The sequence below is a fragment of the Catharus ustulatus genome, chromosome 2, assembly GCF_009819885.2.
Source record: "Catharus ustulatus isolate bCatUst1 chromosome 2, bCatUst1.pri.v2, whole genome shotgun sequence".
NCBI classification, from domain to species: Eukaryota; Metazoa; Chordata; class Aves; order Passeriformes; family Turdidae; genus Catharus; species Catharus ustulatus.
This window is the reverse complement of record NC_046222.1, coordinates 6,497,077-6,519,207: the sequence shown is the minus strand read 5'-3', so window position 1 is coordinate 6,519,207 and position 22,131 is coordinate 6,497,077. Positions and strand designations below refer to the sequence as shown.

Sequence of the window (22,131 nt, the reverse complement as noted above, 5' to 3'; positions counted from 1 at the left end):
CTAAAATATTTTACTAATCATTCCCTTTTCATTACTGCTGCACCTGCACTGAACCTGAAGAGAACAGCTGTAAAACCTTTGCCTGTTGCGTCTTTTCTCACTAAGAATAAAAAAACCCCCAAACAAGTAAAGCAAATATCTACTCAAGCATTAGACTTGAGTCTATTCTAAAGCACAGACTATAAAAGGTTCCCTGTCCTAGGGGACATTCCAGTGCAACATCCTCTTTAGTGTTAACATTACTCTCCAAAGGCATGGAGATGGATGTGATGGTCCTTTGCTTCCAAACCATACAAATGCTAGAACTTTAAAAGGTAATTCTTTAATTTGACCCTGTATTTTATGTGAACATCTTTTGGAGATTGGGGGAACTCAGGATAAATCCTGATGCAGTCTCAACTGCTGCCAGGCATAATCATCACTTGCTAATGAAGAAAGTGGAGGATTATGACTGCAGAATGCATAACTTCCCTGATCCCACTCCTGTGCAAGCTCTTCAAGGTGAAGCTGACAACTGATTGCACTTCCTTGACGATCTGAGATCGTGCCCCCTTCAAAAGAAATGAGCTTTTAAAGAGCTTCTCTCTCCAGTGTAGGAAAGACTATTTCACCACTTATCTCTGCAAAGCTCTTTGCTGTCAAAGGCTGGGACATCAAGGTGGAAATTCAGAGAGTTACAGTGGGAAGCATGCATGGTGTTGGAGAGAAAACCTCAATAGGAAAAGGATGGAAGCAGAACTGGAGAAACACCTGATCATCACAGGCATTGGGTGCAGGGGAATGCTGCTTTCTACGGGATGAGGCAGCACAATTCCTGCAAAGGGTGTTTACAGACAGATCCAGCAATTCAAACCCAGGCATTCTGTGCTTGTGCAAAAGGTAGAGCCCACCCTGTGCTGAACCCAAGCACACAGAGCTGAGCGCTGCCTGCCTTCCCGTGTTTCTCATGGCGCTCACTGCTTTATCTTTAGCTACACAAGCAATTCCGGACCTTGAGCCGAATGCCACCAGCCCCCCCAAGAAACCCTCCAAAGGAAAAGCTTCCTCCACGCCAGGCAGAGTCTGGACAGCAGCACAAACAGTCCGGGGAGCTCTTTATTATTGCCATTCCTCGGGGCCCATCTCATCGCCGCCGCTCAAGGCACCTGCACGCGGTTCGCTCCCACCAGCACGGAGACGCAGCCAGCCCTTCTTTTATCCGCGTTTTCGGGGAGGAAAAGCAGAGGGAGGAGAAGGGGCTTTGGGCAGGGGCCGGCCGAAGGGGCCGAGTCCCTCGCCGAGCCCCGGGCCGGGCCCGCGTCCCGCGGCGCTCCCGCCCGGCGCCGCCGCCGCCGCTTCAGCACCGGCCCTGGACAGCGCCCGCTCCGGCCCCGCCCCCGCCGCTCCGGCCCCGCCCCGCCGCTCTGGCCACCCATTGGCTGCGGTACCGCCCCGCGGCCGCCGCTCCCCGCGATTGGCTCAGAGCGGCTGTCACTCAGCGGCGCGCGAGGCACGCCTGGCCCGGGACACGCCCCCGGGTTCCTAACGCGGTTTCTCATTGGTCGTCCGGCCTGCTCCGGCAGCTGCTATTGGGCAGCGTCCCGCGCCAGTCACGCGCCCGACAGAGGGGCGGGGCGGGGCGTGAGGGGCGGGGCCGGGCCGGAGGGGGCGTGGCCAAAGGTAGCGGGGCGGGGGCGTGGCCGCGGCGCAGGGAGGGCCGGGGTGTGGCGGGAGGGCGGGGCCGGGGGCGGGGCCGGGCGCAGAAAGGGGCGGGGCGAGCGGAGGTTGCCCTTGTGTCTCTCGCCGGGAAGCGGCTGGAGCGGAGCGGGAGCGGAGCCCCTGCGCATCCCCCCCTCCCTCCCCGCCTCCGCCCCCGCGGCGGCACGGCACGGGACAGCCCGGCACAGGCGAGCGGAGGGACGGACGGACGCGCCGGCAGGGACAAGGGGAGCCAGCGGGGGCACCTGGCACCGCTCCGCGGTGGGAACCTGAACCTGCCCAGCAGCGCCGGAGCCAGCGGAGAGAGCCGCTCTTTCCTCCTCCTCCTCCCTCCCCAATCCACCCCCGCGACCCTGGTCCTCCTCCTCGTCCTCCTCCTCCTCACCCCACTGGATACAGCGAGGGAGACACTGCGGCGGAGGCGGCGGCGGCGGCGGCTCCTGCGGGGGGAAGGAAGCGCCCGGAGAGCGGAGCGGCGGGAGGCTGCGGATCTGCGTGCCTGGCGCCCACCCAGCCCGAGGGGAGCCCCCAGGATGCGGCTGAAGCCCGGCGCGCTCCTGCGCTTCTACAGCCTCTGCGGGATCCTCGTACAAGGTACCGCCTCCTCCCCACCCCTGCCCCACGCGCGGGGAGGGAGGGACGCCGGGGAGGCACCGCCGCGGCCCGGGGCATCCCAGATTTCCCCCCCACCCCACTCCTGACCCGCTCCCTCCCTCGCCGTGCGCCCCCAGCCTCCCGCTCGGGTAGCGCTATCCAGCGCTGAAGCGCCGCACGGCTGTTAACCCTTGCTGCTCATCCCTCGCCAGCCTCTGCCCGTCCTCCTTCGCCCTCCGCGTTTCTTCCCCCACCTCCCCACCACCCCGCCGCCACCGACAGCCGCTCGCCGGCCCCCGCAGCCGCCCCTCGGGCTCGCCGTCACCGCCGCGAACGTGCCCCCGAAAGTGCGAGTGCAGCCGCAGCAGCGGCGTGTGCGCCGCAACAACATCCCGGGGAAGCGTGCGGGCTCCAGGCGGGCTGCGGGCTCCAGGCGGGCTGCGGGCTCCAGCCGGGCCCCCCCGGCGGGATGGGGGGGTGCCCGCGCCTCGCTGCGCCGCCGCCGGCCGCGCGTGTCCGTGTGCGAGCCCTCCGATGTGCACGCATGGTAATCGGATGAGCCGGGGGCTCAGCGGCGGATCCCTTCGCCATCCTGCTCCAGGCGGCTCATCCTGCAGCTAGTTTCCAGGCTGGATGCATTCCCCTCTCCCTCCTCCCGCCGCCGCTCCCCCCCTCGTTCCCGTGATCCGGCCAAGTGGGATGGAGCGGCCGCCGCAGGGAAGCCCCGCGAGGTGCCCGCCCGCCGCGGCTGCCTGCGGGGAGCTTCCCCCAGACCTCTCCCGCTCCAGCGGCGGCCGAGCCCGCTGCGCTGCCGCCGGGAGTTTGGCCCCTCGCTCCCGGGATGGCGGAGCCTCCCCCCCGGGCACCCCGCTCGGGGGGACCCCGCGGTGCTGGAATTCGGGGAGCGGGCGGCGGCCCCGCGGTTCGGGGGTGCGGAGGGGGCCGGGGAGCCACCCCGCTGGAACTCGCTGCCGGTCCCCGCTCCTCCGGGAGGATTCGGGGGACCGGAGGGGTATCTCCCATCCCTTCCCTCGCTCGGCGTGCGGTGTGGGAATGAGAAGCGAAGAGTCAATTGAACTAAGTAGCCTTGTAGATTTTTTTTTTTCCTTTCCTTTTTTTTTTTTTTTTTTCCCCCCAGCTCGCCTCCGTCATGCCATTTCACGTCAAGTTTAATATATTTCGCGTTTCACATGGCTGCGTCATGTGTCGGGCGATCTCTCCGGAGGGAGCCGCGGCTGGCAGCCCGGAGCGGGGGCACAGGCAGCCGCCCGGGTTCCCGAAACACGGGAGCCTCACCCCCCTGCCATCCCCTGCTCCAGACCCCCCACGAGTGCCCCCGCTCCACCTCGCCGGGAAGTTCCCGGCTGAGGACGAGAGAAGGAATGGCAAGGGAAGGGAGTGCGCTGGGCAACTGCGAAGGACGGGTCCGTCGGGCGGATAATTTGTGTTCTTTCCCGATGTTTATGGGTTGCCCGGTACGTCACCGCACAAGGAGCTGCTGTGTTGCTGCTCCGCAGGATTATTTATGGGGGCATGTGCGGCGCGCTGCACCTGGGGGCTGGCTCCTCTCTGCCTTTTACATTTCCCTGTGAATTGTCAATTCATTGCCCTGCAAAGGAGCTGGGGGTGGGAAGCCTCTGGACTGACTTTCTGTCACCAATAAAATCGGGGTTGCTGCTGGAGGAGGATGATTTGATCTTTCCTAAGATGCAATCAGCCGCATTCAGCGCGGCGCAGCTTTGAGAGTAAACCAGTGATTAAAAACAGTGATGTCTTTCACTGCAGTTTAGGGAGCGTGCCAGGCAGAATGTAACTCTGTGAACTGCATCAGGTAAAAAACGTGTTGCAAGGAACGGGGTGTAATACAGATCCGACTGTGACTGTGTGAAAATAACCAGGCTGGGCCTGTCCTTGCAGATGGGGAAAAGTGATGCTTAACACATTACCCAGCTTGCCCTCTGCGTGTGTAAAACCTCTCCCCTCTCTTCAGTTATTTTTTCAGCTCCTGATTAAAAACTTCAATCAGAGATACTTAGGCTTTTTGTGTACCACACTTCAGCAGAGTGTTCTTTCAAGGGGATATAAAGAACCTGTAACACTCAGGCAGAAGTGAGAGCAAGTAATTTCTCCAGCCCTTGTTTCCTAAGGTAAAGGAGAATGGAGGAGATGAGTGAATATATTCTGTAAGACTCAGTGGCAACTATATCCAACAGAATATCACATTCTTTCAGTCCACCTTAAAGTGCAACTTCGTAAATGTTGTTCTCTCAGTTTCTGCCATTTATTTTGACAGAAGTAGCAGATAGAGTTACCATTAGATACATTTCTTGTTGATAGCTTAATAACTGCATTTAGAAGTAGTTTTTCCTGTTGGCTTGATTTACTTCCCCAAACTGTATTGTGAAGTGGCTCAATTTATTAGATTCCTCCAGTTTTCTGTTTGTGGGCCATGCAGGTTTTTCTGCCAGTTCTGATGGGAATAACATCTCTGTCCTGAGGATCCAAAGCACTTCTGAACTGTAATTACCGATGGCTTTTGTTGGTGAAACTGAACCTAATTAAAGACAAGGTGACAAAGAGTCAAGCTGTCATGTGTCCTGTATGGAAGTTTGCCTTTCTGGCAAGATCTGTGGAGAGACTTACTGAAGGAATCTGTCCTGAGTATTGATGAAGCATCAGCTGAGGGAAGAGGACATAGAATAATGCTTCTCAGCTTGTGCATGGAATAGCACTAGCAGCAAGCAGCCTCTCCAGAGAGGAGGCACACAAGAAGTAGAAGAGCCCAGTGTCAACTACTTACTGAAAAAGGGGAGAGATGGAGGTGGGAGAGGGAGTAATAACATGTGGAGCTAGGAAGCAGTTTGTCAGCTGGGTTTAGGGACTGTATTTGTCTGCTCTGCCCTCTCCAGCATTTGCTGTGAAAATAGTGGCATCTCTGGCTGCTTCTGTCCTTAACTTGTGTGCTGTAATGAGCCTGGAGCACTTAAATGATGTCCCAGGAGTTTAACCTGTTATTTATGTTTACAGCCAGTCTGACTGCTTTTTTATTTTTTTTTTTCATTCTGATTGTCTTTTGACTTCATGTCTGTAGTCTTAGACAAAATTTAACAGTTGTAGGGGATCATGTTTTTGGAATGACTCGAATGTTTCGTCTGAGCTGTATTTATGCAACCTGCCGAGTAAGCTCGTTACTGTCAAGAGTCACCACGTGAGAAACTGTAACAATAAAAGTAGTTCTGCTGGATTCACAGGATACAGACACAGGTTAGGATTATCCTGGAATTGTAGCTGCTGTAGCCCCCTGCTGTGTGATAATGCAAATGGCATCTAATGCCTTAATGTGCTCGGCTCCGAGAAGGCACTGGATAGTGCCATGTGTGGGAGCAAACGATCCACTCCCAAGATTTTGCCAACACTGGGCAAATCTTCTCAGTGTGGTTGCTTCAGACACTTCAAATGCTTGCAACCTTGTCTACCAATGAAAATAATGTAGAGGCTCTTCAAATTTTGTCAGAAACTGTGGCCACTGATGCAACAAATCAACCAAGACAGGTAATTGCTTGCGGGTGAGACTTTTCGTTAGCCCAGACCTGTTACAAGCAGAATAAAAAAGAAATGCAAACAAACCTGGACAAACATGGATATGACTACTTATGAGATCGTCTAAGCTGATTTAAGATGAAGTTGTTGCACGTTACTCAGTATCTTGTGTATTTAGACTTTGTTTTGAATTTTCACTTGGGTTTCTGTTAGCGGAAAACCTTGGCAACCCAAGGCTGCCTGCACAGGGGTTGTCTTGACAGCTAGGCGTTCATATGCTAATACAGTGTTCAGCGAGTCAAATGCATGTAGTTTTAATTCTGTAGGTACTGTGAGGGCATGCACAGTGACATAATAAAATGCAGCAGTTGTAGTACAGTCTCTGTGTGGAATATTTTAGACACAAGTTGGAACGTGAAATTTTTGACTCTGCTTGATGGTGTCTGTCTTTATATGATTTCCATCAATCTAACCAAGGCTTGGTAGGTTATTAGCTGCTTAGTTCTCAGGCTAGTTCATATTTTATTAATTATTTTGCTTGATTTCTTCATGGTTTTTTTTATTGATAGTCATCCTATAGCAGTTCAGGTTTAGAACATGAAGTAACTAAACAATCCAGATTCCCATTGATGGTGTCCTAGAACTTCCCTGTGGAGTACATGAATAGGGATTACTCGCTCAAATATTTATCACTCTCGCACTCAGAGTATTTATCAAGTTTCTACCATCAAATCAACAGTAAACAGTTTTGATGTTTGTCACCAAAGAGGTAACTCCATGGAAATAATGATAAACAGAAACACCTCTGTTGAAGCAACTACATTTTTCTTGTCTCCTTCCCTGTTAATTTTGTTCTTTTGTTTTTTTCTTTTTTATTTCAGAAACGTAGAACAGCCAATCTGCCTCTGCTTTTGAATTTACTTGTCAGTTCCAATTCCATGATAATGTACTGCAAATGTCTCTAAGTTATAGTTTATTATTATAGAAGCCTTAGTTGTCATAATTAGCTTTCTCATCCCTCTGGCCTGATCCTACTATTGACAAAATGTGTTGAATGAGATTACCCTTACTCTTTCCACCAATGAATTATTCTCTTAATAGGAGTTATTCTTTTAAGTATTGGCATGTAAATTGAAGCTTGGATTTTGAGGAGGTTTTGATTTCTGTGGTTTTTTTCTTCCTTTTTCTCTCTTGTGCATTACAAATGTTGATTATATAACTGGTAACAGCAGCTATGCATGGTAAGGATGTGGACATCAGGTGCTTGCCAAAAGAGCAGCAGTATAACCCACCAGAGTGGGGTTGACTGAACTGGATTAGTGACTCCCTCTCCATCTAATACTTAAAAATGTAGAAATAGGAGATGTTGTCATTTTCTTAATACCTGCTCCAATAGAAAGAAGGATTACCTCAATTCTATTTTAATTGAGTTGAACAGCAGGCAGAAACTCTCAAAAGTTTGGCCCTCTCAAAGCAATACAGGGTCTTCTGTAGAGAGAATGCCACTGATATGCTTTTAAAAATCCATTCCTGAAACAAATGCAGAATGGTAAAACTACTCGACACAGTTTAGTGTGTGTGTGTCCTCTGGGATTGCATCGATATTAAGCATGATCTTAATGAGCATATCCCTTCTTCCCAAGGAGTTTTTAGGTGTATTTGAAAGGAAGAAAGGCAAATATCATGTTCCAATGGCAAGGAATAAATTGTAAAATCATGATTTCTCTCAGGAATTTCCCCTTGAACAATTATCCTTCTACATAATGAAAACATTTTGGAAAGAACTGAGTATTTTCAATGAATGTGGGTATCTTTGCAAGGGTTCTTAAGGTTGTGGGTTTTTTCTCCTTTCTGCCCCCTTACCCCCTCTGAACCTATTTCAAGATATTTTCTCTTCATTTTATAGATGAAAATTAAAGACAAAGCTCAAATGTTTGTGGTTTCTCTTATGTAATGCATGCTAAGCTCAGGATGGATGCTTTAAATATCAATGCATAAGACACTGTGGTAATAGCATCCTAAGGGGGTTGAAAGAAGGAGAGAACATTTATTTCAGTGACAAAACACTGGGGGCTGTGTAGCTGTTCTTCCAGTGCTCTCCTTTTATGCTAGAGTTTGGTGTGTAGGACTTCCTGGCATGTGGAGCTTGGAGCAGGCACAGAGGGTTTAGTGAACAATGTAGGTGGCCTACCTATTGTCCCATCTCCTTTCCCTTAAATCTGTAAATGTGAAAAATCCTTTGCTATTCTTTTATTTGCAAAATAGAGATCTTGGGACCTTTGTAAGTCTAATTTAGGAATGCTTGTGCTGTCTTGACAAGTTTGAGATTTTTGAGGGAAAGACATTTTCATCCCAACAGTGAGTTGAGTTGTGTTTATTGCTTTCTAGTTTAATCAAATGGCTTTTGGAGAGTGTGAGTGCTTTTATAACTTTTGCATTTTAAGTAGCAGCAAATCAATTTTAATATACTCTTACATTATTGTAAATTCATGCATTTATCTTTTTCTTTCTCTTTTGTAATACTCAATTTAGATTTACCCTTTTTTTTCTGTAGCTGATAAAGATTATTATCTGTCCATAGGCAGCTGCTCTTCAGTTTCAGAAAAAATAATTATAATGTATATTCCTCAGTGCAAACCCCTCAAATTCTTTCAGAGCTGAAAATTTTGCTGTATAAGTTTTGTTCATGTGGAGATACATTCCTGAACTACTCTACAGCTTTTCCTTTGTTGTGTGAATGGAGTTGGCAAGGTTTAGGTTTTTTGTAACACAGCATGTATCATCACAAATCCAGCATGGTGGTTGTTTAAATAGCTTTGATATTCCCTGTGTCATCATCTTTGTGGGAAGGATAGTGCAGGAGAGACTGCTTTGTTATGTTAGAGGTAAAAGCATCCTGGTGATACTTTAAATCTCTTATATGCCACGGTATTAATCAAACAATGGTTCCAATCCTGGTAATTCAATTACAAAACTTGAGGTGAAGGAACCAGAGTCTGCTGCTACATGCAAAAATAATTTGTGACCATTTATGAAGATTTATAACATCAATATATGATGCACTGCATTATTGCTGCTTCTTCTGGCAGAAGCTGAATAGGCAGCACAGACCCATTGGAGTCTTAAAACTCTCTTTTTTCCCAAATTTCAGCAGAGGAGATTCAGGAACTGCCACTGACTGACAGCTCTGAAGAGAGCAAGACCAAATTACTTCACAGCAGCAGTTGTAGTAGGCACGGGCACTGTGGTATTTTCTGTCTGTTCCGATATTTATCCCAAACTGACCTACATCTGCTGGATTAACAGTGTAACTTGACCTGCTTTTATTCCTGCTATGCTATAAGGCAGGAAGGCTGTTCTGGTTAGTCCCCAACCAGGGGGAAAGCTGTGCTAGTTGAAACAGAAGCAATCAAATTCATTTTAATTAAAAGATTGTAAAAATTATGTTCTGGCAAGTTCATTTTATATCTTTCCCTTTTAAAGTCTTTTCTTTTTTTCTTCCCTGAGTGTTAATATGTTTTTATAAGTGAGGTTTAAATCTTGGCATGCTAGTTGGTGCTTTATTGTGGTACACTGGAGAACAGTGAAGAATTCTCCATTGATTTGCACAGTTTATACAGAGAAAGTAAGACTTTATTTGATAAATGAAAACACTTATTTTCACTCTTGAATTTCTTTCAACGGAATGAGATTTTTTAATGTCTTCAAGTACACAAAAGAATCAAAATGCAGCCATTTGCAAATTGGGGAATAAATGCAGTGACTAGAAATATTACTCACTAAAGTGATTACTAATCAAGGATTAACAAAGTATCCCAAATCTGTGACAGGCCATCAAATGGCATAATATACTGAAGTATTCCATTTATGTGAATTCTTTTGTTAACAACTAAGATAATAGTGGGAATGAAAGAACTTCTTGTCTTTGGAAGAAACATCAAACTAACATGCAATTCTTAAATGACATGTGAAACATCTTGGCATTGTAGTTTTCTCTTAACTTTACAATTTTTAACATCACCATTGCAGGTTTCTAATAATGTTACTGATGTCTTTGGGCTTGTATCATGTAGCCTTGTAACCCTACAAAAAATAGATGAGATTTGGACTGATATGGAGGAAGATAGAAGTGCCATCTTGTTCAGTGATGATTGTGGTTTATGACAAATTATATGTGCGCAGTCAAAGGGGAATCCCTTCAATTTTAACTTAAAATCAACTGTAGTAAAAGTGGCAGCACCTAACACTTAAGAGCTTTTCAGAACTTAGATATCAAGTCAGACAATTGACAGGACATTGTATAGTAAAAAAGTGTCTCATCTTTTGGTGTAAAACCAAATTAGCAGTGAATTATCTTTAAATACTGTGGTCTCTCTAAAGGCTGGAGTCCTCAGTCTAACATGTCTTAGGGCATATCTTGACTGCTGCTTAAATAAACACAATCAAGATGGTGTGGTTTTGAGCAAAGGCAGGGGATAAGTAATTCAGCATGGGTTAGAACCTTGACTATTTGCTCATCTTCTTCAGAACTATTTGCCATTCTTCTTATTATATGGATTTTTTTATCAAGCATGTGGCATATCTCTCTGCAGTAGATGTAAAGTTTGTGGTTTACAAACTTCTGGTTAATGCTTCTCTTTGGTGTGCAAAATGCAAGATTCATACCATTTTTAGACTGAATAAACCTCATTCATTCCTTAAAGAATGGTCCAAAGCTCACAAAACTTAAAATAAGCCTGAGTTTTAGAATTGGATCAGAATAAAATTAAAATATTTTCAGCTTCCTAAGCCATCCTTTTTTCTTTCCAAATTATAAATCGTTACTGTTTTGCTGCATTCTGAATGGTGAATTTGGGAGCCACTGGAAAAGCATATAATCAATAGAAATATATGGGCCATTTGTTTTTATTTATGAGAGATAAAAAACCTCACTGGCTTGTGGACTTATTTATGGGACTTTCACATATGCTTAGCACATTAGATTAATGCAATTGCAAAATAACTTGGAATATAACATTGTTTTAAGTGACTATCTTTTATGTATTTTATGGAAGGAATATCTGGGGGTGGGAGGAGGTGTTGTATTTTTGAGCACAAATTCAGTGAGGTTGTAGAATTTCCCAAGCTGTCTTTGGATTTTGAGAGAAAGACTAATGCCAGATTTTGTACAGATCTGCTTTTGTCTGTTAGAAAAAGAAGTGATACTTCTGTTCTGCAAAAGGACATTTTCTTCCTGATCTGATGCAAAATGGAATAACAGGAAATCTGGATAAAGAAGGCAGTTGAACATGTGCAATAAAAGATAGTCTTCATTTACTGTGATATCTATACCTCAGGATTTGGAAGTGCAGATGCACTTAGTGCTCATTAGACTGTGTCTGTTGCAAGCTCAAATATCCCATAAATCCCAACAGGAAAACAGAATCTTGTAGTCTTTATCATTTCAAGTAAACAAATTAAAAGTTTTTGTTTAGAATTAATACCACAGGCTTTTTTATTATTTTATTTTTTTCTTTTAGTTGTTTGTTACAAACATATAATTTGATCTTTTTTAAGAAAGTAAATATCTTCAGAAATAAATTTCAAAATACATGACTGGCTGGTCACAGATGAATGCAGAGTAATCTCCCTCTAGGCCTTGTCTGCCCAGGATACCTGCCAAGAAAAAAAAAAATATTTTTTTTTTCCTTCTGCTTGCTGCCTCAAGGCTTATGGTAGAGAAACAGCAGTAGCCCTGCTCTGTATGCATGAGGGATTTGCTTTCTTAAGATTGTGAGGATAAAGGCCTCAAATTTGGATCCTGTCTAATCTGTTTACATTGATGTGTCAATTCTGCAAGGAGTGAGCTGTGCCAGGGCAGCGCCTTCACGGATGATCCGTGGGGATGTGGATGGATGGAGGACAGGGCATGTGCACAGCTCGTGTTCTCTAGGAACAAAACATCCTTCTGGACTTAACACAGAAGCCTTTGCTGAGAAAGACCAAGACATCTGTGAAGATCAGGCTGGGACACACCCCTGCAGGTTTGCAGGGTGCAGTGGGACTTTTCACCTGTCTCCTGCTGGGATTTTCCACCTCTTCCTCTCCACAGGATCTGGAATGAAACGAGTCAAGATTTTTGGGGAAGTGCATTCTGAGAGGACATCCATCTTCCTACTTTGTGGATGTGATAGCAGGCTTAGAATTATTTTTTCTTTTTAATTTTTTTTGTTTGTTTATTTGTTTTGTTTTTTGGGGTTTGTTTTGATTTTGTTTTATTTGTAATTATTAGTGTTTTATTCTGCCTTCCTCAAATGTGCAGTGACAGAGGTGAGGAGAGCCAGTGGGAATCACTCCCTAGCACTGGAGCCTTCCTCCTTCAGGGACACCAGTTGCAAACGTTTTTTTACAGGGGTGGTCATAAAGTTCCAGTGTCTTTTGTCCATTCACCTGATTTTTTTTTTTTTTGCATCAATAAAGCATAGAAGACTTCCTGCAGGCATAAGCAGGACAGGGCAAATATGAGAGCTGAAAATAGTTCAAAAGTCGCCATAGGAAAACCAGGAATTGGGATGAATTTCTGCAGATTGGTACAAATGTACAGCATGAGAGCATTTCAACGTAGCCCCATTTAATTTTCCTCAATCTGAGTTAAGAGAAATCAATTGCTTGATTTGAGCATTTCATTCAAATGCAGCTAAAGCACTTTCTAGGTGCAGTTAACTCCCATTTGCTCTATAATGTTACAATACAAGTCATTTCACTGGAGAATGCAGTACTACCCAGAGTACTCAAAGTATCAATGTCATTTGTGCTCTGTTTCAATTTAGAGGCTTAGAGAAAAATCCAGTGGAATGTATATTAGTGTGAGAAATGGGAGATGACTTATGAATATCAATGTCAAAACAGAAGATGTCTACAGAAATACAGTTCCACTCCTGATCTGAGTGGGCACTTAGGAAATCTAGCATGTCTAGAAAAATGGAATAACTGCTCTGCATGTGTAGTAATGTGCTTATCAAATTTAAATATTGGCAGCCACACTACTACAGCTTGGGTAAGATGTTTGCATGGTAGGAGTAGGCAGCTTCTTAGGTGCTGCTCTTCCCTCCTGGTAAAATTCTGTATTGTCCCAATGCACACACCACTCATTCTCTGAAAAGGGAATTCTTGACATGGAAGGTTCAGCTAACACCTGAAATATCTACCCTATTTCTAAAGGGCTTCTACTGCTTGCAGAATAGAAAAGTAATTGTAAAACAATCGGCTTTAAGTTTTTTAAACACACTACTGAGGCTCTGGGGATGTCTGTATCATGAATATATTTTTGTATCTGGAACACGTGTACACACTATAAAGTTTCAGGCTGCTGTACAGGGGAATCAATACAAATACAGTGTTTTGGCTAAATTAGGGAAATAGTCCCAAGAGTAGAATTAAGAAAAGATGAGCAATCCATCCTGTGTTTCTGGTGCTTCAGAACAAGATTTGTATTATTGCAAGTCTCTGCTATTCTTGTATGTGCAAATTGTTTCGGGGTTTTTTTTTGTTGATTTTTTTTTCCACAGCATACCCTTGTAAAGCATCTACATCAGATGCTTTAATAACTCCTGACAAACTTGCTAGTATTGTTTCCTGTGGCAGTGTGACAGATTTTATTGCAGAATACACACACATATGTGAATTTAGATTACAAAAATAAATCAATGGATGATGATATTTGGGAACTTTTAAATAGAGAACTAGGTGGTGCTGTTCTTTCATCTTTGTTGCTTAGCTGAATTCTTAAGTATGGACTGAGAACACCAGGCTACTACTTTTCAGAAATGAATTTAGCTGTCTTAAATGCTAGATTAAGGTATTGTTTCAGATTTCATTAAGAATGCTACTTTAACAGCTAATAATTGCACAATACAGCACTTATGGAAAAGAACTTTTGCCTTGAACAAATGGTGTAGTTTTATTCAGCATGGTGTTACACTTTTAGTTTCAGTTAGAATGACTTTTGAGTTAATTCAAATAACTTTTTAGACTCTTTGCTTGGTGTTTTATTTAGGATTATTTGTTTTAATCAGTTTAGCTTGTTTAGATGTGTGAACCTTTTTAATCCTTTTCCATTGCTGGTTTCTTAAACACTTTGGGACTAATTTGCTAACAGCACATCGAGATCATCAATAACTGCTGGGAGAAATTCGTTGTAATTCTGTAGTAGCAGTATATAAACCACAATTAATTAAACAAGAAAACCAATTTATTAAGTTTTATTCCATTTACAAAAAATATAAATTTTTAATCACTCTCTTGTCTCAATGCCATTACTGCTGCAATAGGAAATAGTGAAGCTAGATTATAATGAACTGCCTAGAATCGAGATAGATTTGTTTTATTAGTGTTCAGTGTTGCAGCAGAATAATAAATGTCTAATTAGAATCCAACTCCAGTGTGTAGCACTTTGGTAGAGAGTGCCTCTCATTGACCACTGCTTAAACTAAAATGTTGAAAGAACAGATGGAAGATAAAGAAATAAGGGGAAAATGTACTTCTGCATTGAAAAAGAAATGAAAATGTGCTCTGGCTAGGTCAGAGTTATAAATGTGTTTGCTCTAAGCATTTCATTACTTATTCAAAAAATAAGCTGCAGCTGTTAATGGAGGAGTGTGAAAACACTTTTCCATGGAATTTGTTTCCCCTATTCCTTCTGAAGTGCTGCAATACAGAGTGGAATCTGAAACAAAGTTAGGTTTGTACTTTATGTTTAATAATGAACAATCAAAAAATGTTTTTACTTGGCACAAATTAGAGATTGAGTCAAATATCCAAACAATACCCATACAATTGCAAATTCATACCTAACAATGTTAAAAGCAATAATTCATTTTATGTTGATTTTTGTGAGATGTTAGTGTCACAGGAGTAGCTATTCCAATGTTTGACAAGCACCAAAAGATGTTTCAATTTATTTTTGGAAACAGGAAAACAACAGGAAAACCCAACTCCAATTCACAAATAACTTCAAAAAAAACCCTTTTAATTCCTGACAAGCAAATATACTTAGCTCTGAAGCAGGAGTCAACTTTTGTTATGCTCTGTGTGGTAATGGACTCTGTAGAGTGTTTTTGGTTTGTACCATTAAAAAACTAGAAATAAATCTCACTGACAGAGTTACTTCAGTGCTGAGCTTGTTGCAGATTTGCATCTCAGAGACAGTGGCTTGATTTGCATGGGTTAGCAGACTATTTACTTTTAAAAGGGGTGTGTTAATGGATTAAGTGTTCTTAGCTCTAACTGGGTACAAGTGGGTAGATGATTTCTGAATGCGTATTATAAAATGAAAATTGTCAAACCAGCTACCTTCAGAAGTTTCTACTTTCTCCTACAGCCTGTAGTTTGACCTGTGGATTAGCACATTTATTGTGAGCACTTAATTTTTACAGCATATTCCTCTTTTCCTCAGGAAGTGTTGGACTCCTGAATCAAGTCCTTCTATATGCAAGTGTCCTCCTAAAGAAATATTTGACTGAATTTGAGAGAATTTATTATAAGTAGTTGCTTCTTTTCCAGTGTTGTGATTCAAAACCACTAAAATTGATCATTTATGTGTTGGATATGGGCTGTCAATAAATAAATGAAGGACCACTTATAAGTCTTTCTGCACCTACCCACTCGTTTCAAAGCAGCCAAGCATGAGCATGGGAAGGAGTGAGGTGCTAGAACCAGAGCTGCTGTTGTTTTACTGATTTTTCTAAGTTACAAATGCTATCTAAGGATCTAATTTAAGCCTGGTGCAATGAAAATGTCCTGTGATTTCTGCAACATTCTGCAACACTCCAAAATAACTTTTAGGAAATGGATGCTGCTTGAGCCTTAGATTTGAGGAAGAGAAAGGGGCATTATAATTATTTCAAAACAGAGGAAATATGGTACAAGTGATCTTTATTTTCTTCTGCTTGGGTTCTGGGAAACCCAGTGATCCCAAAAGCATTAAAGGTGTCCTTGCCCATGGCAGGGAGGTTGGAAATATCTTTCAAGTCCCTTCCAACCCAGGCCATTCTCTGCTTCTATGATTCTGTGGTCACTAAAGCTCAGATTTGCTTTCTTAGTACATTAAAATATTACTAAGTTCTTTATTTGTTTTTCCCAAGTACTGAGTATTGCCAGTATGGAGAGCGATCTGAATAAGGTGCTGAGTTTTAGATAACTTCTGTGTGAAATCATTTAAATTGGCACAGTAGGTTTTTTCCCTTGGCTTACATCGCAATCTGAATAATTTATGCATGAAGTGCAAGATGACACTGTATATAAGGTTACTTTTCTAATCCACGAAAATGCCACAATGTAAAGGAGCCATAAAATGCTTTGCATTTCTATTTGTGAGAAAATTATATATTTTTTTAGCAATCTGTGATTTAGGCTTTATATTCCACTTTCACATTTTACTCTCTTTCAACCTGCAACTTCATCTTTTCTTTCTCCATTGTCTGGGCTTTTACTTTTTTGTTCTCTTTTGTTCTTATGTCAGTGTGTTGCCATAAGTCCTGGTATTTTAAATTTATTGACTCAGATGAAGAATAATTCTGGAAAAACTTGAAATTGTTTTCTATTTTGGGCCAAAAGCATGAGAAACCCATTGTTTTGGTTTTTTCCCTTTTGTTTGGATTTGAGTAAGGATAATGAGACCCTAAACATTAATGTCTGATTTAGTAAAAAAGACAACTACACCCAGCCTAACTTCCATGGTGTCTATGGAACGGTTGTGAGAAGGAGGCAATAGAGAACTACCTTGTTTTTCACAACAATATCCAAGCTTTTGCTGCTGCTGCACCACTTTTAAGTTCTTGGATACTTTATTTTGATATTTACTAAATATTTTCTGGTATTTCCCTTTGTTTTAAATGGAGCTCTAAGGCTACTCTGGCTCATGATAGCGGTACAATTTTTTTTTTTTTGAGAGTTGTTTCATACTGTTTGTCACAATTAATTAATCTTGAAAACCTCTAACATTGCAAGTGTAGCAGAATTAAATGGAAATTATGAGATAGGCAAAGAATTGATATAAACACCCGTTTATATCAATACTGAAAATAAATTATCAAAAAGAGCAATTATTGTATGATATTTGATGAACCTAATTCAGTTTTTTAGCTGACTCTATGCAAATGCTTGTTGGTTGGTTGCTTGTTGCCAGCCATATTTCTGTCTCCCCACTTCCCTGAAGAATTTGAAGTGTGTATGAAACTTTGCTGGCAACACTTTAAAAATACCAATAAAATTCAGAAGTCCAGTTCTTCTACCATGAAGCCAGTTATTTAAGCTGAAGCAAAGATGATTGTGCTTTTTCATCTTGGCAGGACTGTATTATTTGGAATTCTGTCTGGTTTAATTGTGAAATACATAAGTAATCAGTATCAATGCTCAGATAATATCAAGGTGATTTTCTTACTGTAGTTTGTGTGTTTTCTATGTTTTTCTGCAGTTGAAACTGTAGGCATGCCCCTGTGTCTGCTCTGTATCTTCTTGTGAAAATTCAAAGGTGCAGTCGCAGTATGTGAAAAGTCATTCAGCCCCACAAGTGTTGGCATTTTTCTCAACTTGCTGAGTGCATGAGCTGTAAATTTTAAGTAATTGCCATGTAGAAACCTCATGCCTATAACAGGACCATTTTATCTATGCTTATTTGTCAGCAGCTGCATCCCAGAATGGATTTGTTAAATAAGTACTACTGTTCTGCAGTCTGCACTTGTACGTGCTTTTAAGTTGTCTGATGATATCAGCAAATCAAAAACTCTTCCCCTACCCCACCAAATAGTATTCTGAGGTTGTGGAAGTACTATAATATGTTCAGAAAAATGATATAATGAATAAGGCTTTCAGCCACCTAAAGTGTTGGGTAAATTTTTGACTATTGGTTTTCATTAAATCTTTTGTCTTGTTGCTAGGTCTGCTGTGCCTTTCAGCATTTTCATTTTTGGGGCTTTCTCATCACAAAATGCTGTGACAAAGTATCAAGTAAAGCTGGGCTCTTCCTTCTTCCCTAACCCTTTGAGTTGAGCCTGTCTTATTCCATCTGAAGTGCATCTGTTGAGCAGTTACAGTTCACCCCTTTATAGGTTAAGGGGCTGAAAGTGGAGTTTTCCAAATAAGCCCTTGAGCTGAAAACATCATGGGGCTGTGGCCGGGCTAATTAACCTTGTGTAGTTAGTCCTCAATATACTGGCCTTCCTCACTCTTCTCTTTGCAAACACAACCATTTAACTTTTTGTTAATGCATGTCCCATTCTTCTCAGGGAGAGTTTTTAGTGTCATCTCATCCTAGCACTGTACTAAACCAGATCTAGTCATTAGTCTTGGTGTAGACTGCTAAAAATGCGTGTTGAAATTCAGAGTTTCGAGTGAGATGTAGTCCACTTAAAAAATGCAACATCCACTGTGGTCAGTAGAAATACATGTGCAGAAGTTCGGAAAAAAGTCAGGCTGAATTTTCTGTTATTTAAGAAAAAAATACTTGATGTAGAGTTTGCATTTTTTAAATATGTTTTTAACTATAGTTTTACCTATATTTGTATATAAACATTCAGACTAAGTTTAACTCTGTATAAACATATATATATATGTATATTCATCACCTGATTTGCACTGCATTCAATGCTAATAAATTAAATATCCATGCATGAGTTGGCTTCTGGCAAGAAAGTTGCCCAAAACTAAAGACAACTTTAAGTGCAACAACTGAAGTGTTATGAAAGTGAAATGTGATGACATCTCCCCAAAGTGTGCATTTTTGCTCTCTGTAAATAGAAGCCACATTAAAAAATGTGTACTTGTTTGGGTTTTTTTTTGTTTGTTTGTTTTGATTTTTTTTTTTTTAAGTGTCGATGTCAATGCAGCTGAGTTATGGAAGATCTGGTGCTGGCTGGTTCAACAGAGTCAGAATTATGTTGTTCCAGGTCGTCCTGGGTCAGCTGGTTAATGCTGCATGTGAAAGGCTGTGCTACATTCCAGCCTTTGTCCTGCTTTCATGAAACAGATGCTCTTCACTGAGGGGACATCATTAATTTCTATGAAATGGGTGGGTGTCTGCTCACCATTCCTTGAATGCAGCCATTTCAGTTAGTTTTGGTTAAATTCTTTGTTGTTTGTGGATACAGTTCATATTTTGAGGCTGTGAATTTCTTGACTCCAAGACAAACTCAGTAAATGGAAATATAAATGTCTGATATAAAATTTACAGTGCTTTTAAGCTTTTTGCTTATTTTGCAAGCATTTGAGCTTATTAACCCTAAAAAAAGTAGCAGCCTCCCCTTTCACAAAAAGAACCTGAAATTTGCAACAGCAGGTCACTCAAAAGACCTCTAGTTTCCCACTGAATGTGGTTTAATGAACATTTTCTTTCTTTGAGGGTTTTTGTTAAGCAATAATTCTCCTGTAAAAAATTAGGCTATTTACCAGCAAGACTAAAAGGTAATGCACCTAAAAAACCATGATAGCATGAATTTCCTTATGCATGTGAAGCATATCCAGTGTATTTTCAGCGCCAAACCAGATCTTCTGTAGGCACCACCTTGCTGAGCCTGGAGTTTCAAGGCTAATCTTGATCACCTACAGTGCCCATTTAGATGGGGGAAGCATCTAGGCAGGATTTATAATGCTGTAGTTATGTGGAAGAGGCTTCAGATGGAATTCCAATTTTGGGTTGATTTTGTCTCTCCTGGGCAGCACAAAACTGCATTTCTATGGCAGTGTAGGAAATGAGCAAAAAAACTGGGAAATACAGAGTTCTGGAATGCTGGATAGAAAGGAGAGGGATAGGACTGATGTACAATAATGTAGCAGAAGGGAGAGAGACAGGACATATGATTTGAGGCATGAAGGGTGGACTGCCTGCTGTAAAGTATAGGAAAATAATATAATTTCAGATGTGTGCAGAGATCCATGCCACGTGTAGCTGGTTCAGCCTCTCTACACAGTTTAGTCCTAATCAAGTTGCAACTTAAAATTGTTCATTAGAATCATGTTCAATGTCTTGAACATGATTCAGCTTCACAAACTTTCTGTGATAAAATAATAAAATACTTTTCAGGGTGAAACATTAAATACCAATGTATGGTTATAAATGGATTTTTGTTAATATAAATTTGCACAATATTTTTTTATCTCATTTCTCCACCTTCTCTTTTTTTCTCTGTGGGATCTCTTTAATGATAATATTCTTGTCCTTGTGGCTCGTTCTTCCTGTGCCTGGTTTCAGAGGAACATGTGACTTCCTCAATTCAGTTTTTATATAGTGACAAGTGTCTCATGTTCCTCATCCTAACGCTGTGTGCTTGACTACCCTCAATCCAGAGGCTGAATATCCCTCTATGAACAAAGGTCTTCTAATAGTTTTCAGAATATATATCAGCACTATTCTGCTATTCTAAGCTGCCACATGCTATAGTCCCTTTTATGAACCAAGAATTCATTTATAAATAAGATTAGGAATTTATTATTACTAATCCTTCCTTATTTTAATGTCCACTGCTGCTGGATTACTCTGCTTGTCATTTACAGGAACTGTAATGCTTCAAGCTCACATTTTTGGGGTTTTTTATGTTTGTTTATTTAATTTTTTTTTTCTTTGCTTCCCAGTCTTAAACCAGAAACATAAGATGGGAAACTCTCCATAATATGCAGAAGGAATGAATAGCTACCATTTCTCATTTCAGGCTGCTGTATTGATCCAGTACTTTAAGTCAAGCAGGTTTTTTTAACTGTTACATTGTGCTTTTTGCCTACACTGATAGTTCTTCCCAAGTCTATCATCAGTAAATTTAGTTACCACAGTCCTACCTCTGTGGTCATTTTTACTGTCTGAGGCTGTCCAGAAATAAGCAGAAGCTAATAGAGTTTGATTTCCATTTCATATTTGAAGTATTTGTTGTCTTATGAAGATGTGAGAATTTTTAAATTATACTTTCTATTTGTGTCAAAAAATATTAGTTTTTTTTGTTTGTTTGTTTGTTTTCATTTGTCCAACATGGTATTTGTTTAGAATAAAAATACTTGTCTTCTGAAACAGAACTTGAAGTTTGCTTTGCTTTTTAATCAAAATTCCATTCACATTGTATTAAAAAATAATACAGATGGAAATATTTTTGCTCCTTCAATCTTCCTTATATATTTGTTGCAAGACCTTACTTGTTAATTGTTCTTTTCATCCTCCTTGTAAGTGTTAATTTACGCTTGCCTTGTTTAGTTTTTATGATTACATTTTTTGTAATGTTCTCAACAGGTTTAGGTGAAAATTGATCAAAGAGTTCTCTTGATGTAGCTGTCAATTCATTAAAGTCAGAAGCTTCTCAATAGGTTTTTGGGTTTCTGCCCAAGGACTCAGATTGTCTTTCCAGACAAACTCTTGTGAAAGTGCTGACTCTGTAGATGCTTCAAGTCTTCATTTTGTCTTTCTGAAATTAAAAGTTTTATTTTTTTTTCCCTAGTTCATCAGAAAAGTTTTTCTAGTTGTGCAAAATTGTGTATTCTGGTCTCTGATTTAGCTACTTGTCAAAGCAATGTATGAGATAGTATGAAATCTAGCTGATGCTTTGTGGCAAAAAAAAAAAACCCACAAAAAAAGCCCCAACCAACAAATCCCATCTCAATCAGATTTCTGTATTCCCAATACTGGTACTCAATGTTCTTGAATGTGCATTTGGAGAGTCTAAAATGTATTAATTTCTAGTGGTATCTGCTGACAGACCAAACCCCCGAAGCAGTCAAAAGAGACTGAACTTGAAAAGGATGTTTCCTACAGGACTTGCAAAGTTCTTCTGTGGGTTGAAATCACAAAAGAGAGAAAAAAGCTTGTGTTTAATTTTTACTCTTCAATTAATTATAAACACATACTACTGCCTTTGAATAATATTTTTAAATATGTCTTTTGCAGACATGCAAAATTATGACTTCTGAATAGAATGTAAAGTTATTTCACAGTAGAATAAAGATTTCACTGCTTAATATAATGTTAATATTTTTACTAAACCAAAGCTCTTAACCTAAAATATTATTTTGGCATTTCATTCATTTAACAAGACTTCAATGATTCTTAGTACATATAGCTTTGGAATTGATTCTCGACTGTCTATAGTAGTTTTGTGTAAAAAAAAAAAAAGTTGAGTTGTAAATTTATAAAAGCTTCTTATGACAGAAATTGCATTATTCTGGTGTGTGTATATGTGTGTGTTGAATATGTGTTGTATTGAATTAAACTTTTACGTCGGGAACATGTGGTGTATTGAATTATGCTTTTTTCATTTTCACTCTTCTTAAAAAGGAAAATATATCTTT

The 22,131-nt window shown here is 41.4% G+C and overlaps 1 protein-coding gene across 3 annotated transcripts in view; it reads left to right on the top strand.

Annotated features, from left to right (window-relative positions):
* Positions 1–1,765: 1,765 nt before the first annotated feature.
* Positions 1,766–22,131, top strand: part of CADM2 (cell adhesion molecule 2) — a 558,258-nt gene continuing 537,892 nt past the window's right edge. For all 3 annotated transcript variants that reach the window (XM_033051285.1, XM_033051286.1, XM_033051284.1), the window contains exon 1: positions 1,766–2,292. In XM_033051285.1, coding sequence (XP_032907176.1) covers positions 2,232–2,292 — 61 coding nt within the window. In that variant the 5' untranslated portion in view covers positions 1,766–2,231. The remainder of the gene's footprint in view (positions 2,293–22,131) is intronic.